The 17993-nt window shown below is 56.9% G+C and overlaps 1 protein-coding gene across 1 annotated transcript; it reads left to right on the top strand.

Moving 5' to 3' along the window:
• The first annotated feature begins 15919 nt into the window (after positions 1–15919).
• On the top strand, positions 15920–16540 carry LOC144271611 (ras-related protein Rap-2c-like). Its single transcript, XM_077829060.1, has one exon. The coding sequence runs from the start codon at positions 15920–15922 to the stop codon at positions 16538–16540; it is 621 nt and encodes a 206-aa protein (XP_077685186.1).
• Positions 16541–17993: the final 1453 nt, after the last annotated feature.

Below are 17993 nucleotides of genomic sequence, written 5' to 3'. Positions count from 1 at the left end.
ATCTGGGGCTGTTAGGAAGGTGATCCGATCTCTCACCTCCAGAGAAAGGGAAGAGCCTAGAAGATGTAAAAGGAAATTTAGGTTGATAGTTTTCTGTCTGGTAAGAACTCACTTATCTATAGACACAGCTGGGAAACCCTTATGTCTTTATAGAGGTAGTTGTGAAATCCTCACTTCTGTATTGTTCTGTCATTATAGTTCCCACTTTGCTATTGTTTATTTGCATGGTCTCTGTCTGGTTCTGTGATTGTTTCTGTCTGCTGTATAACTAATTTTGCTGGGTGTAAACTAATTAAGGTGGTGGGATATAATTGGTTAGCTAATCATGTTAAAATATGTTAGGATTGGTTAGGTAAATTTCAGTAGAATGATTCGTTAAGGTATAGCTAAGAATATTACTATATAAATTAGGGGCAAACAGGAAGTAAGTTGGGATTCAAAAATAAGAAAAAAGGAACTTGGATTTAAGCTTGCTGGAAGTTCTCCCCCATAAACAACGAATTGTTTGCACCTTTGGACTTCGGGTATTGTTGCTCTCTGTTCATGCGAGAAGGACCAGGGAAGTGGGAGAGTGAAGGAATAAGCTCTTTAACAACAACTGGCAAATATCAACCTTTAAAAAAATGGCTCTGTGTGCATCCCTGCCAAAGGCTCAAACCCAGGAGACAAGTCTAATTAGTAATCAATGGGGACCCGCCACTTCAGGCCTTTCCCATGAATTGACTTGGGTGGCCAATTACAAACTGATTTAATTGGCACTGCTGATGCTTTTGATCCAGGGTACCACTTATCATACATGCCCTTTCAAAGGGGGAGCCAGAGATATGTGGGTCACTTCTGACCTTGACCATGTCTAGTCCAGTGACTTTGAGGTTAAAGAACTCATAACTCAGTCACCTGGGGCATCCAGTGTCTGGCTCTGGGCAGGACTCGACCGTTGAACTCAACATGAAAGATTACACACCCTATTCCCAATCCCAGAGCTGTCTGGTCCCCAGAATTTGTGGCTGGATTGGAACTAGTGCTCTGGGGTACCCATCTTTACATCACACTACCTCTAAACTGTTTTTCCAGTTCACAAAACCCTGTGTGATCTCCAATCCGTGGCTCCCTGCTTCACCTGCAACCCCCCCCCATCCTCTGAGCCTGCACAGACAAACACCCCTAACTGGGGTCACTGGGCTCGCAGTATCAGCATTCACACACCCTCCCTTGCAGCACCAGCGCTCTGTGACCTGAGCAGCATGTGGGGTAGTGGAACAACCATGGGCCTGGGAGCCAGGCATTTCCAAGACGTCTGCCACGAACCAAGTGTGTGGCCAGGGGCAAGTCCTTCCACCAGCCTGCATCACTTTCCCCATCGGCACAAGGGGATGCCTTCTGCTCTAGTCTGCAAGGCTGATGGGAGGATTCCTTGGCCTGTTATTAGCCCGGCCCTCCCACAGGAGACAGAAGCATTCCCCTGGGCTCGCTTTCCAAATTGACGTTCTTTCAAGGGGTTTCTCTGCCCTGCTCATCCTCTCTGGACAGATGGTGCCTCCACTCCCCGAGTCAGCCCAAGCCATCGGGCTGCAAGGACAGTGTAGTGGCTGCTGGCAAGCAGCATTAGCCTCACTTAGCACAACCCCAATGGTCTCTGGAAACTCGCTTAGGTAAGATGCCCAGCTCTTGGGGTCAGTTTCCGCTGCCAGAATATGGAGTTTCTGTGTGATCCAGTAATGACTGTGCTGCCTGCAGAGCTTGTACCTGCTTGGAGAGAACCATTTATTTCTAACTTCCATAAAAGGCTTGATAAGATACCTAAAAATACCCAGCACAATAACCTCTGCCCCAATTATTCAGTGTGTCAACACTGGCTAGATAGTAAATGCTTAAATAAAACCCTGTCTGACTCGTGTATTTGCTTTACTCACTCTTTTATGGATTTTTTTGTGAAAAGGCAGAAAGGGAGATTGTTTGCAGCAAAATCAAGTTGTGTTTCCAATCAGAACAGGTTAGATTTCTGGGCCTGGGAACATTATGCCTTCCTGCAGTCCACATATGGAGCACAGCCATTTGGGAGGACAATCTACTACTGCTACCAGTGAGGGGAATTAATTTAGCTCATCTGTAGTGGTTTGTGGTTTTAGTGCTGAAAGCACTGGGTTCACACCCCACTGACACCGCCCCCCAACATCTCCCCCCGACATTATACCACTATTGAAATGCAGCATTTGGTGCAGTTTAACCTCCTGGGGATGGGCAATCTGCTCGGTTTCCTGTCCGCTGGGGTATTCTGCCCACTCTGGGTTCCGCTAAGACGACATTTGCTGGGCAGTTAGTATTTACTAGCCGGTATGTCCCAGCCTGGGTTGGCAGAGGTTTGCTCCATTTCCTCCTGGCTGTCTTGAACTTCCCCCAGTCTGTGAAATGCCCTGGGAAGATCCTCTCCCAGTTCTGGACCAGGACTGTGATGCTAGGAGTTGTGGCTAGTGCTGGGCAGCTGCCCAGCCCCAGGGAGAGGCTCAATGAAAGGTCCTAGTGAGCAGAGTCACAAGAAGGCAGCTCCACCTCTTTGTGCAAAGCTGGAAGCTCTCCAAGGGCAATCCCCCCAACACACACACATACACACAGCTCAGGCGTGCCCTGGCATTCACAGGCCCTGGTATAAATGCTTAGAGAGATAAAGACATGGTGGCAGGTTACACACCACCCGGGGCTCTGAAAGAGTTAAATCTTTGCACAGTGAGTTTCTGTCACCAGGGGACCTCAAAGTCCTTCCTTAAGGAAAGGGCATGTGGCCCAGGTGTGGTCTCCCTGCACTGCCATGCTCTCCTCTCCTGCAGGAGAGGTCAGATGGGTCCTCGCTCCCTGGTTTCACACTGCCGGGGAGCAGCTCGCTTCCCAGTAGCACGCTGTTAAACGCTGCCCGGAAAGCCAAAGCCAAGAGGTCTCCTCAGGGCAGGCAGGCTGTTCCAGAGCAGATGAGACCTCCCTGCCACAACGAATGAGCGGAGGAGAGATATTAACATGCATCTGTAGCCTTTACCAGCATCCACCCACAAGTGCTGGAAGCAACATGCAAACGTGCCAGCCAGCAGCCCAGAGCAACTCAGCCAGGCAGGCGGTTTGAGCCCGTGGGTCCCAGCACCCTCCCCCCGGGGCTGCAGTCAGGGGGCTTTGGCTAAGTAAAGAGGGAATTTTTCCAGGTGCATAGGGCATTCAGGCACCCATTTCCCATGGAGCGGAGATGGGAGCAGGTGCCTAGTACCCACCTGGGCCTTAGAATGGTCCTCCCTAAAATCTGATTTTTAACTGGCAGCTCTCCCATGTCTTTTAAACCCAAGCCAAAGTCTGGGCGCTCTCCTTGGAGCGCACAGGAGCAAGGTGCTGCAGAGTGAGCTCTCCCCAGGAGGGGGCACTCAGGAGATGGCTGGCCCCATTACAGGCCCCAAGCTTTGCGGTGCTTGGTGTTCACAGCCGCGGCTGAATGAATGGCAGCTGCGAGTGCTCAGAACTTCTGAAAACCAGGCGGTTGGGGCTGCAGGGAGCAGGGGCTCTGACAATCTGGGTACAGGAGGTGAAGGCAAGTGGGTGCCTATGGAGGGGCTGGGGAAGGGGGGCAAGGGCACAATAGGCCCTGCATGCTGCATGTAGCAAAGGCTGCACCATCACAGTCACCACCTCCCAAGCCTCGGGCTCTACAACCGTCTCTCCAACTCCACGGAGGGAGAAGGGACCCGCCGTGAGAGGCGAAACCTGAGCCCTCGTTCCAGGCCGAGGGGAATCAATATGGATAGGTGCCGCCAGCAACCCCACGTACAGGGGATTATCTGTACCTGCAGGATCCGCCAGAACAGCCCTCTGCACGTTCCACAGGCCCTAGGCTCAGACACCCTAGTGGCCTAGGGTGCGTTACAGGGCTGGGAGCCTGACTCACCCCATGCCTCGGTTTCCCATCTGTACACAGTGGATAGTGACACTTGACCCCTTTAGATGCTTTGAGCTGGATGGGAAGCGCTAGGCAAGAGTTCAGCTCTTCTCTACTCCGAACACACACCGCAGTGTGTGTGATAGCTCCCACCCTGTGCCCCAGCCACACAGGACACGACTCTGGGACTCTCCCCGCCCAGGGACTCGGTGTGTTAACTAGCCTAGGGCTGTACCGCCTTTAGCTCTGCAGGTCCTGGCCTCTGTCTCCGGCAGCGCCCGAGAGGACAGCAGCAGAGAGTTCAGGCAGGGATGTCTGGCAGATTCCCCTCCGTGGGAAAGGGGTATAATGGCTACAAAAAGAGTTGGATCATTTTCCTTCTTCCCCCGTGAGATGGGAACAGGGCTGGGGATAGAGCCAGACTGAGCAGGCATCTCTCGTAAAAGGAGCAACTGGAAAACCTACGGAGATGCCAGTGTGCATGCCAGGCATTCAAAGAGACTGAGTCCCCTCTGTCATCCATAGAGGGAGCAAGACTCTATGGCCCCCTTCTGCCAGACCTGGCAGAAATCAGGGATCTGACCTAGGTAGGTAGCATGGCACAGTGCAGCTGGGAGAAGGCAAACTGATGCGCGTGTGAATGCGTGAATGCGGGGGGGGGTACTGCTGCTTGGGAGAAGACTCCCTGCAATGAAGACAGCATGAAATGGGCCCTAAAGGCCCCAGGAGAACTTTTTAATTATCCTCTAATTAAAAACAACCCCAGACTCTCCTGTCACAATGTTTTGCCCAACCCACAGCCCTGATTTGCCCTGGCAAAGTCCAGCCTGTTTGTTACTGTTTCATTCTCCAGTAATTAAAGCAGGCCCAGATGCTGCTCCCCCGACTGTCAACACCCAAAGGTAACTACAGGGCGGGGGAAATTGAAAAACCAACAAACCCCTGCTCACAACAGCCGGACTCTTGCTCTTGCTCTTGCTCTCTAAACACCAGCCAGGCTGGGGGTTGGGGCCCAGCAGTCAGGCCCTGCCAGGGGTCATAAAAGGGACAATAAAGCTGAGCTGAGGAGGAAATAAAGCCTCAGGTCTTTTTTCTCCTCTCCCCATGGGCAGAGATAATGATTTACTGAGACTTGAAAACAGCCAGGGACCTGGAAAACAACATGACTGGCTCAGGGGGACCCAGGGATCAGGCTGCTTAGGGCTTGGATGCCCAAACCCTGGAAACAAACAGCGCCGTCAGCTGCCACTCTGCCTGGCGATCTCTGCCGAGAGGCCAAGGAACCTGGGGGCACCTCTAAGTCAGCGCTGAGGCACCCTGGTGTGTGGGTGTCACTTGCGAGGTCACTGTCCATGCTGCTGTTGTTTTGTGTATCATAAGATGTCAGGCCCCAGGGCTGCCAATCTGGCCCCTTCCACTGTGGTGTATTGGTAAGATTATGGTAGTGCTCAACGTGCCTTGGATCGAGTGCGCCAGCCCTGGACTCCCTTTCCCCCCCGCCTCCAGGAGACTTGTTCTAACAGTGTCGCTCAGCATCCCTGGGCCGCTCTTGTCCTTCTCTGGCCCCATCACAGCAGTGTCGGCAGCTCGCAGGCATTCATGGACTGATCGCCAGCAAGGCAGTGACCGGCCCACACATGAAGTCTGTGGATCCCAATCCAGTGCCTGAACCCCAGGGCTGTTCTGCCTCCTGTGTGAGTGAACCTCTCCCCTCTGCTGATCACTGGGGATTAGCCACAAGAATTTTGATAGCACCCCCGATCACAGGCAGTAACGTTCCCCTCGCTGTGCGGCCGCCGCAGGGCTGAGCCGGACCCATGGCAGCCCGCCACAGGCCTGAGTCATGCTTAAGTGCCATGGGTCTGGCTGGTGCCCAGCTCACTGTAGGGGTTTCTCTGTAATGTACGCACCGTGCTCCAGATCTTCTAAGTGCTTTGCAGACATTCTGCCTGAGACACATACTCCTGCCCCAAGCAGCTTGCAAGCTAAAGGGAGCTCTGACTAGTGAAGGCAGGGAGGGAGAAGGTGGTCTAGGCTGCAGGGGTCTTGGCTACCCATGACATGGGGTTTCTACACCTTCTCAGGTATTACTGCAAACAGGTCCAGCTTGCCAGGGAGATCACAGAGCCTGGAGCATGTAGCTGAGCTGAGCTCTCCAGCCAGGGCTTTGGCTTGGAGCTATCCTGCCTTGCTTGGGGTTATCCCTGCCACTGTGTTTTTGACATACCCATGTACAGCACGAGCTCTGGAAAGTGCTGAGCTGTAGAACCGGCTCTGCACAAATATTATTGTCGAGCAAGAGTGCGCTGCGGGGGGGCTGGGCCTTCTGGGGCTGCTCCCACTGCCACAGGCCAGCCAGAAGAGGGTTTGGAAGGGCTGAAATGTCTCATTTGCTGTTTGCTGCGGGGATCCTGACAGGGAAGGATATGGCTGAGCAGCTGAGCCCCAAGCCTGAGGTAAGGCTTTCAATATCCTGGGACAGTAGGTAGCTGTTATATGGATCAGCTCTATACATAAACCCAGCCCTCCCCTACTGTGATCAGAACACTCCCTGCACATTCACCAATCTATCAAGGACAGTGGAATATAAACCAGAGCTTCCCCACTTGCTCTCATTTGTGGGAATGTCCGGACTTTGCTGGAGTGACCTTGTGTTCTGCAGCGGGACCAGGTCTCAGGACAGCATGCAGGACCAATAAAGTATCCCCACTTGTAATGCTACAGTGAAAAGTGATGCTGTTGGGCCAGAATGGGGAACGGTGCAATAACATCCTGATGCAACAGCCTGAGGTCAGTGACGCAGCATCTGGGTGCACGGGCTCGTTCCCTGTAGCTCCCCTTGTCCCACCGGATCCTGGGAAGCCCTAGGGCTCAGCTGGAGGCAACCCAACCATTTCCACCTCCACAGAGGCCCCTGGCTGGGAGGGAGACCCAGATGCAGCAGCAAAAGCCAATCCATTCATAGAATCCTAGAATATCAGGGTTAGAAGGGACCTTAGGAGGTCATCTAGTCCAACCCCTTGCTCAAAGCAGGACCAATCCCCAACTAAATCATCCCAGCCAGGGCTTTGTCAAGCCTGACCTTAAAAACCTCTAAGGATGGGGATTCCACCACCTCACTAGGGAACCCATCCCAGTGCTTCACCACCTTCCTAGTGAAATAGTTTTTCCTAATATCCAACCTAGACCTCCCCCCACTGCAATCTGAGACCATTGCTCCTTGTTCTGTCATCTGCCACCACTGAGAACAGCCAAGCTCCAGCCTTCTTTGGAACCCCCTTTCAGGTAGTTGAAGGCTGCTCGCAAATCCCCCCTCACTCTTCTCTTCTGCAGACTAAACAATCCCAGTTCCCTCAGCCTCTCCTCATAAGTCATGTGCCCCAGCCCCCTAATCATTTTCATTGCCCTCTGATGGACTCTCTCCAATTTGTCCACATCCCTTCTGTAGTGGGGGAACCAAAACTGGATGCAATACTCCAGGTGTGGCCTCACCAACCAGTGACAAATAGAGGGGAATAATCACTTCCCTTGATCTGCTGGCAACGCTCTTACTAATGCAGCCATTAGCCGTCTTGGCAACAAGGGCACACTGTTGACTCATCCAGCTTCTCATCCACTGTAACCCCCAGGTTCTTTTCTGCAGAACTGCTGCCGAGCCATTCGGTCCCTAGTCTGTAGCGGTGCATGGGATTCTTCCGTCCTAAGTGCAGGACTCTGCACTTGTCCTTGTTGAACCTCATCAGATTTCTTTTGGCCCAATCCTCCAATTTGTCTAGGTCACTCTGGATCCTATCCCTATTCTGCAGCGTAGCTACCTCTCCCCCCAGCTTAGTGTGATCTGCAAACTTGCTGAGGGTGCAATCCACACCATCCTCCAGATCATTAATGAAGATGTTGAACAAAACTGGTCCCTGGGGCACTCTGCTTGATACCGGCTGCCAACTAGACATCGAGCCATTGATCACTACCTGTTGAGCCCGACAATCTAGCCAGCTATCGGTCTGCCTTATAGTCCATTCATTCATCCATACTTCTTTAACTTGCCGGCAAGAATACTGTGGGTGACCGTGTCAAAAGCTTTGCTAAAGTCAAGGTATATCACGTCCACTGCTTTCCCCTCATCCACAGAGCCAGTTATCTCATCATGGAAGGCAATCAGGTTGGTAAGGCATGACTTCCCCTTGGTGAATCCATGCTGACTGTTCCTGATCACTTTCTTCTCCTCTAAGTGCTTCAAAATGGATTCCTTGAGGACCTGCTCCATGATTTTTCCAGAGACTGAGCTGAGGCTGACTGGGCTGTAGTTCCCCGGATCATCCTTCTTCCCTTTTTTAAAGATGGGCACTACATTAGCCTTTTTCCAGTCACCCAGGACCTCCCCCATCTCGACAATCTCGTGGTCACTGCTGGCCAGGTTGCCACCCACTTCTACTTCCCCTGCCAATTCTTCCTTGTTTGTGAGCAGTAGGCCAAGAGGAGAATGGCCCCTGGTTGGTTCCTCCAGCACTTGTGCCAGGAAGTTGTCCCCAAAACTCTCCAAAAACTTCCTGGATTGTCTGTGCATTGCTGTATTGCTCTCCCAGCAGATGTCAGGGTGATTGAAGTCCCCCATGAGAACCAGGGCCTGTGATCTGGAAACTTCTGCTAGTTGTCTGAAGAAAGCCTTGTCTACCTCATCCTCCTGGTCTGGTGGTCTATAGCACATGCCCACCACGACATCACCCTTGTTGCTCTTGCCTTTAAACTTAATCCAAAGACACTCAACAGGCTTTTCTCCAGTTTCATACCGGAGCTCTGAGCAGTCATACTGCTCCCTTACATACAGTGCAACTCCCCTACCTTTCCTCCCCAGCCTGTCCTTCCTGAACAGTTTATACCCATCCATGACAGTACTCCAGTCATGTGAGTTACCCCACCAAGTCTCTGTTATTCCAATCACATCATAGTTCCTTGACTTGTGCCAGGACTTCCAATTCTTCCTGCTTGTTTCCCAGGCTTCTTGTGTTCGTGTACATGAACCTAAGATAACTAGCCGATTGTCCTGCTTTCTCAGTATGAAGCAGGAGGCCTCCCCTGTAACACCCTCCTCCTTGTGTTTCCTCCTGGTATCCCACTTCCCCACCTACCTCTGGGCTTAGGTCTCCATCCCTAGGAGAACCTAGTTTAAAGCCCTCCTCACTAGGTTAGCAGCCTGCCTGTGAAGATGCTCTTCCCTCTCTTCGTTAGGTGGATGCCATCTCTTCCTAGCACTCCTTCTTCCCAGAACAACATCCCAGGGTTGAAGAATCCAAAGCCCTCTCTCCAACACCACCTCCGCAACCATGCATTTACCTCCACAGTTTGATGGTCCTACCCTGACACGGGCCTGACATGGGTGAACCCCTGGCTTGGGGAGGCTAGTCCCCCCCAGCCCCGCCCCTTCTGCCTGAGGCCCCACCCCTTCTGCACCCACTGGAGCCCAGCCCCCACTGTGGCCGCTGGCCCCTGCCCAGTGCCCCCAGGCCTCCCCCCCGCCCACTGTGGCCGCTGGCCTCTGCCCCAGGCCAGTGCCCCCGGCCCTGGAGCGCCAGGCAGCATGGCCTGGGCTGCACCACCTGGCCCGACCCCCCGCCTCTGAAGGCACTCCCTGGTCAAGCTGCCAGCCGCAGCGCTGGGCGGGTGGCAGGCAGCGCGGCTGGTGCGAACCCAGCCCCAGCGCTGGGCAGGCAGCGCAGCCAGAGCACTGGGCGGGCAGTGCAGCCCCAGCGCTCGGAGGACAGGTGGCGTGGCACGGCCCCGGGGCATGCCACAGCCCTCAGCCTGCCTGCCCGCCCCAGCCTCTGGCACCAAGGGAACAGCAGGGTGGGCCCTGGGGGTGGAGCATGGGCAGGGGGCCGTCAGGCTGTTTGGGAAGGCAAAGCCTTCCCGTGCCTATGATACCTGACACCCACACACCTGAGCCTTTTCCTTCCACAGGGAGGATGGGCGAGAACACGACTTGTGCCCCAAACTCCTGTATCCTTCTTCCCAGAGCCACGTAGTCCGCAGTGACCCGCTCAAGGTCATTCTTGGCAGTATCATTGGTGCCCACGTGGGGAAGAAGGAAGGGGTAGCGGTCCGAGGGCTGGATCAGTCTCGGCAGATGCTCCGTCACATCCTGAATTCTAGCTCCAGGCAAGCAGCACGCGTCTCGAGTCTCCCAGTCAAACTGCCTTCCGTAGAAACCCCCCTCTGCAAGCATGTAAAGGACACAGGCCTGGCAGGGAGTGTGCACAGAGACCCCAGCAAATCAAGGGTCAACCTGTGGGGGGGGGGGGGGAGTAGTGGCACCCTCCTCAAGGTCTGCTCACAACCCCAGATCAGCAGGGAAATAATCAACAATGTCAACATTTCAGAGTATAAGATTTTCAAAGGCCCCGACGGCAGACAGGCACCCCTACCTCCCAATCAAATTCCAGGGCAGCTAGGTGCCTGACAGCCATTTGTGTCTTGGGAAAAATCTTCCCCTGAATGGTCATCTTTAGGGCCCAGAGTTAACAGTTCACTGAGATGGCCATGGCAGTTCACATCACCTCAGCTCCAAATGCTGAACTGCTAGTGTGTAGCCTTAGCAACTGGCTTAGGAAATTGTGATGGAAAAGCAATTCTTCCCTCAAATGTGATACCTGAGTACAGGACAGCTTGCGTTGCTTTCCATGGCCACTGCTGCAGCCAGTGGGCGTCACAAGCTCAGAGCCCCGTCCGCCTCCTTTGCCAGGAGTTAGGCCTGGAGACCCACAAAGCGGCAGGTCTGAACACTGGCCATTACAGGGCCCTGCCCCCCATCACCAAACTCCTTCACGTACAGTCCCCCCTCCATCACTGTCCCCCAGTGCAGCAGCCTCCCTGTGCTCTTAACACCTTCCATCCCGATAGGTCCATCTGTAGGCTCAGGCCCCAGTTCTCCTCTCACTCGCACCTGTGTGAACCAGCACGAGAGAGAGAGAGAAGAAGGCTCGCAGCCTGGATCCAGGTCACATTTGGGATGGATCTTCCCAACCAGGGAGGCTAAAATAGAAACCATCGCTGTGACATTTAGATTCTGAGGAAGCTGATGGACCCACTGGAGTTGGGCTGGGGCCGTGCGCCTCCAGAGATGGCTCAATGTGAGCCTTGGCACAGAGGGCATCATCTGAAGTCTCCCTGGAGCAGTGGCAGGATCCAGTTGGGGTTCATTGGGCTCCATCTGCTGAGGCTGATGGATGGATACACAACTTGACCCACAGTTTGACACCTCCTTCCCTCCTGCCATTAATCAGTTAATCTCCTGCTGTGTGGGCAGCCCTGGCATTCACCTCCACTCGCTGACTAACGAAAACTGTTTCTCATTAATTTTGCAGGTAAATATTTGAGCAGGAACAGAGAGTGCTGGGAGCCTGCAGAGTGAGTTTCCTTCCAGTGAAAACCCCACAGCAAACAGCAGCTGTGAGAGAGTGTGGGGCATCTAAAGGAACCCCTGCCAGCAGAATCATCCCGAGAGCAGGGGACTCAGCAGGTCCACAGGGGAACGAGCAACAGGGACTCTCCAAACAGAGCTAGATGGGGCTTTAGAACAAGAAATACCTGCTAGGGAAACTATCAAACTCAGAGCCCCAGTGCAATGGCAACGCCCAAGGGGACCAAAACGAAACATCCCACTCTCTACAGGACAAGCATAAACATGAGGGGTAGGTCAGAAAATAAACAGTGGTGTTGTAGCTGTCTTGGTCCCAGGACATTAGAGAGACAAAGTGGATGAGGAATATCTTTCAGTGGACCTCAGAGCTCTTAATTTATGGGCAACTAGGCAAGGCCCAGAAGGAGTTTGTAAAAAAATAAATAATCATTCTGTTTGGTTTTTACATGAGAAATCCAAGTCTCCTCTGCCCTGGAAGCTCAAAGCCTGGAAGCCAAACTACCGAGAAGGAGAGAGCGTTTCAGCCAGACATATTTTTGTTTACACATCTTTACCTGCAATGCCTAGTACACTCTTGGGAGAAAGGGTGTCTTTAATCGAAGGGATGAGGTGTTAACTCTTTACAGGCATGGGAGAGCTCCCAATATACATGTTAGACTTCCACCAAGTCCTTCACCAGAACCCAGGGAGGCCAGACTTGACATTCTGGACATCCCAACTAAAAAATGAGCAGAAAAATACCTGGAGGAAGGGGTCTTTTCCAGCTTTCACCCATTAAAAAAAACCCCCACAAACAACTAAAAAGGGCAAACACCTAATCCTTAAGTTAATTTCCTTTGCAAGTCACCTTTAAAGCATCCCCATCCTCTAAGTCGTGGCTGAGAGAGCTTTTCTTCTAATGTCAAACTAAATGAGAAATGAAATATTTAAAAAAAAACTCATTTCAAATGAAGGAGGCGAGATGAGCTCAAAGGACTGGAAATGGGCTACAGAGTCTCTCCTGTCTAGGTCACCTGTCCCAACCCGTCTGGCTCAGGGGACTGGAAAGCCAAGACAGAGTTCTTCACCTCTAGGTCACCAGCTCTGACCTAGATGAAGATCACTGCCCCCTGTACACGATAGCAACACCCACGCTCCATGGCCAGTCAACTCCAACTAATCTGCGGGAAGGATGTGACCGGCTGGCATGTCATCTTCCATGGAAGCAATAAGAGCCATCAGGGTGTTAACGTCTGATTGCTTTACACGCACAACACTTTATGCAAAGCAAAAAACTATCCCAAGAGGACCACACCCAGCAAGGCCAGTCAATACACACCTCAGCCAAGCCACTGGCCATGCCCTCAGATACGTTATCTGGCAAACTCACTGCAGTAGGACATCATGTTTCACTCTCAGGGAGAACAATATACAGTATACGATGAACAACAGACAAAGGGAGGAACACACAATCCATTCAGTAGTGTCTTTTCTTGGGAAGATGAATAATATTCCCGGTAAGTGTGAGATAAAATAGCCCAAGCCACCTGCAAGTTGCACACTTCTCTCAGCCTCAGAGTTCTGGGGAAGGAAAGCAATGTGGTATCAGAATGGCTGACAGCCTGTGTGCATTTACAGATCTGTATGTGACCCACACGAGGGGCTCAGCTAAAAGCTGCTCATTTGTGGTGTCAGCTGGGCCATGCTGTAGGACCAGGCAGGGCCACACTCCCGAGCAGTGGTGCTCTGCCGGCGATGGTGGGGACCCATCCGGAGTCTGGGGGCAGCACCTTCCCCCTGAACATGTTCTCACAGGGCACTGTGCCCAACAGCTGGTCACGCTGGCTGTCCACAATCAGTGCAGTTACTTTTCTTCAAGGTCAGGTTTGCTTCAGCCTCCCCTTGTTTACTCTGCCCCTCAGCAATTTTCTCCCCCGCCCTTCTGTTCTGCTCTTTTCTTTCCCATCATCCTCTCTTCTCCTAAGCCCCTCACTCTTCCTTCCAAAGCTCATCCCTATTCCCTAATGGAGCACCAAGGCCACCCCTGTTTCCCCAGCTCCCTGTAGGTGTTTCCCAGGTGGAAAGGGGAAAGACCAACTGGATTCATTCCTCTGCCCCTTGTTCATGCCCACCATGATGTGGGAGGTGGGCGTGTTAAACCGTAACACAGCACTGGAGGTAGCTGATAACTTCATGGAAAACCTTTTCACTGGAAAATTCCCTGAATACACCAGGGGGCTCGAATGGTGCCCTGGTACACACGGGGTTGTGCACACTCGAGACCATTAGGGTGTTTGTTATATTAACATAAATTATCAGGGCCTCTGTTCTAAAAGATCTGCTCTCCTAGAAGGCACAGAGGGTATCAGACAAGTAGAACCCTAAATCCTCCATGTTCTGTCCCATATATTACATCGTGATGTTGCATCGTTACGGGGGATGATATTTAGATTGTCACAATAAGGTTGTGTTGCAGAAACACGTGTGCAAAACCAACATCAATACTGCAACCTCCCCTCGCCACAACGTGCAGAGAGCCCTCCAGCATATGCCCAAAGCACTGACGGGAGAGTCCCAGCTTGGGTCAGGGCAGAGACGCTTCCCACAGCCTTGAGGCTATTTGAGCTTATGGAGGTTCCCGCTAACCACCCCCAGACACACAAAACCACCCCAGCCCCCAACACACCCCGCTTCCCCTACCTGCTGTTGCCTTCTGGGGAGACTGGGAGACTCAGAGGCACCACAACCCCGGTGTCTTCAGGGCCAGCTGTTGAGACCTGCTGCCCACCCCCCCCCCCCAGCATCTGACATAGTGGATAAGAGGCCTGTTCTGCCCTGTGGCATGGGACCCCCATTTCTCTCTCTTCCCCTTAGGCTCAGACTCCCCTAGCATCACCTCCCCACAGGCGTGGAGCGTTGGGGTGCTTTGACACCCAGCTATGGCCTAGCTCTCCTGGAGAACGGGCAGCAAAGGGCAGCTCCCCTCCCTGTACCCACCCACCCAGGCTGCGGACTTCCCTACCCAGCATGGGGGTCCCACAGGTAGCCCCTGGGGGCTTCTCACAGCCAGCTGTCCGGCAGAAGAGCACCCGGGCTCGGTCCTGTGGCTCGTGAACCCGCTACACATCGCTCCCCAAGGCATTGCCCCAGCGACCCTCCCAGCAGCCCTGCTCCCCCTTGGCTGAGGGCCGCAGTTCTCTCCAGTGCAGTTTCCCTTAGCGCCAGCCCAGGGGGCATGTGTGATGGTGGGCAGGCAGGTGGGGGGCTGGCCGGTGGGACACCCCCCCGCCCCCCGCGGGCAGCGACGCTCCAGGCCTTGGGATCCAATGAATCAAACTGTATATGATGGAAACCGCTTCAAGCCAGGGGGTGCGGCAGCCCCCCCAGCCCCCTTCCCCGGGACATTGACCGAAGGACCCCACCCAGTGTCCCGCAGGAAACGTCCAGCCCAGCTCCCCATGCTGGGCCCGGCTCCGTTACAACGGGGCTGGACGCGGCTTGGCCCTGGGCTCAGGCCGGCGCTACGGGAAGGGGCAGCCCCGTGTTTGCAAAGATGCCCAGGCCCGGCGGAGGCGCAGCGCCCGGCCCGGCCCGAGCCTGCCCGGTGCAAGGGGCCCCGGGGCCCTGCAGCCCGGCCCGGGAGCGCCCCCTAGCGGCTCTGAGGGGACGCAGCCCGAGGGAACTTGGTGCTGCTCGGGGGCTGAAAGGAAACTCCCGCAAACTCCGCGGGGTGCACGGCGGAGCCCCGCTCCAGGGGCTTGGGGAGGCACCTGCGCCCCCCGTCCCGTGCCCCCTACCCCGCGTCATTCCCGCCCCCCGTCCCGTCCTCCCCACCCCGCGTCACTCCCGCCCCCCGTCCCGTGCCCCCCACCCCCCGTCACTCCCGCCGCCCGTCCCGTGCCCCCCGTCCCGTGCCCCCCACCCCGCGTCACTCCCGCCCCCCGTCCCGTGCCCCCCACCCCCGTCACTCCCGCCGCCCGTCCCGTGCCCCCCACCCCCCGTCACTCCCGCCCCCCGTCCCGTGCCCCCCACCCCGCGTCACTCCCGCCCCCCGTCCCGTGCCCCCCACCCCCCGTCACTCCCGCCGCCCGTCCCGTGCCCCCCACCCCCCGTCACTCCCGCCCCCCGTCCCGTGCCCCCCACCCCGCGTCACTCCCGCCCCCCGTCCCGTGCCCCCCACCCCGCGTCACTCCCGCCGCCCGTCCCGTGCCCCCCACCCCCCGTCACTCCCGCCGCCCGTCCCGTGCCCCCCACCCCCCGTCACTCCCGCCCCCCGTCCCGTGCCCCCCACCCCGCGTCACTCCCGCCCCCCGTCCCGTGCCCCCCACCCCCTGTCATTCCCGCCCCCCGTCCCGTGCCCCCCACCCCCCGTCACTCCCGCCGCCCGGCAGCCGCTGACATTCGCCCTCGGGCGGGGCCCGCAGGTGACTGTCCCCGGCCGAGTCCGGCCCCAGCGCCTCCCCTGCGGGCGGATTGGCTGCCGGCGGGAGCCCCGGGCGGGCGGCTATAAAGGGCGGGCGCGGGCGGCTCCCCGCAGGTGCCAAGCGGGGTCTGGCGGCGAGAGGGTCCCAGCGCGCTGCCCCCGGGAGGAGTCGGCCGCTGCCCGGACGCCCCGCATGGCCCTGTGCCCGGCGCCCGAGGCCCGGGTGCGCCTGGTGCTCTTCGGGGCGGCGGGCGTGGGCAAGACGGCGCTGATCCGCCGCTTCCTGCAGGACACGTTCGAGGCGCGGCACCGGCGCACGGTGGAGGAGCTGCACCTGCTGGAGCTGGAGCTGGAGGCGGGCTCCGGGCTGCGCCTCCGCCTGGAGATCCTGGACACGAGCGGCAGCTACAGCTTCCCGGCCATGCGGCGCCTCTGCATCAGCCGCGCCGACGCCTTCGCCCTGGTCTACTCGCTGCAGGAGCCCGACTCCTTCGCCGAGGTGCAGCGGCTGCGGGACGAGATCCTGGAGGCCAAGCGGGGCGCGGTGCCCTTCGTGGTGGTGGGGAACAAGAGCGACCTGGCGCCGGGCGAGCCCGACCCGCGCATCGCCGCCGCGCAGCGGGACTGGGGCTGCCCCTGCCTGGAGGCGTCGGCCAAGCAGGGGCGCAACGTGGTCGGCCTCTTCCAGGAGCTGCTGAGCCAGGTCAACCTGCCCGGGCGGCTCAGCCCGGCCCTGCAGCGCCGCCGGCCCCAGACCTTCTCCAAGGAGCCGCCCCGCCGGAGCGGCAAGAGCCACAGCTGCGCGGTCTGCTAGGGCCCGGCGGGGCTGAGAGCGGACCCCGGGGTGCCGCGGCCAGCGGGCCCCAGAGCCGGGCGGGAGGGGGTCCCCCGGCAGCTGGAGGGAGCGGACCGGAGCTGCCTGCAGGGCGCTCCCGCTCCGCCCGCTGAGAGTGACCCGTTCGGGATTGTTCCCCGCCTGCCAGCCGGGGGAGGAGCGGGCTCTGCTCCCCATGTACCCCGCCTCCAGGCGCCGGCTAGAAGGGGGGGGTCCCTGCCGGCAGCAGCAGGCTCGGGGTGTTCCTGTGCCCCGCGTGCGCCCACGGGCGGCTCTCCAGGGCTGTGGGAACCCCAGCCTGGCCGAGCCGGAGAGTTTCGGGAGCAAGGTGTCGGAGCCGAGCAACGAGCCCGGCGCCAGTGAGGGGGCTGTGGCTTTCTCTCTCCCTTTTGCTGGGTTCGGAGGGCAGGGGAAGCCTCAAAGGCAGCTCCCTGCCTCCTGTTAGCTTGTCCCGGACCTCTGGGGATGCCGCTGTGGGTCTCCCAATCTCGGCAGCGGTAGGATGAGCGCTCACACCTCCTCTGCCAAAGCCTGCCTTTCTCCATAACCTTCTCGGTCACTGAGGTTACAGGGCTCCTAAAGCCAGAGCTGTAAACGGGCGGGCTCAGAATCCCTTCCCTGCCCCGGCTGCAGCTGCCAGGGGCCTGACCTTGTTCCATGGGGTTTGCTGAGGGCAGCTGAGTTTCTAATATCCGAATAAAGCTGCCCAGCTGCTCCCACTCTTGTCCTGCAGTGAGTCCCACCACCCGCCTCCCTGCACAGGGACAAAGGCACCGCGTCCCCCCCCCCCCTTCCTTGGAGGGGCCTGGTCAGCAGCCCTGTGCTACCAGCTAGGGAGGGGCAGGGCTTCCCGTGTAGTGAAGGAGCTGCTGGGGCTCCTGCGATTTGTTTACACTCATACCTGGTGCTGCAAGCCCGGAGCGGCCGGCCGGGGCTCAAGCCTGGCACAAACTAAGCGCTGCAGCGGGCGGCCCTGGGCGGGAGCTGCTCCGGCTGCGGGGCCAAAGGACCCCAGGCGATGTGTGATCCTGCGCCGCAGCTCCCCGGGCGCAATGGACGGAATGAAGCCCCCGCGGCCTCTGGCACCTCTTACTCCAGGGGAGCAGCCAGAGCCGCCTAGACATGGAGCCAGCTGTGGGGGGGGTGTGAAAAGGTGAAGGGGGGGCAGGGGGTGTCCAGGAATGACGCTGTAAGGGGACCCAGACATGTGTTAAGCTACTTGTTTCTTTGCGTTCCGTGACCACTCTAGCTTCCTGTAATAAATCACTGTGTGGACAAGTCCCTGTGTCTAAGTGCCTTGGCCCTGACCGCTGTGTCCCCGGCTGCCGTGGGCAGATCCCTGGCCGCACGGGCCGCGGAGCGCGGTTCTCTAGCTCCCTGCTTCCCGGCCTCTTCGTGCGCTGTAGCCGCTGCTCCCTCCCCTTGGGATATG

The sequence above is a fragment of the Eretmochelys imbricata genome, chromosome 10, assembly GCF_965152235.1.
Source record: "Eretmochelys imbricata isolate rEreImb1 chromosome 10, rEreImb1.hap1, whole genome shotgun sequence".
Classification (NCBI taxonomy): domain Eukaryota; kingdom Metazoa; phylum Chordata; order Testudines; family Cheloniidae; genus Eretmochelys; species Eretmochelys imbricata.
Note: the sequence above shows the minus strand (reverse complement) of the source record. Positions and strands in the feature narration are given on the sequence as shown.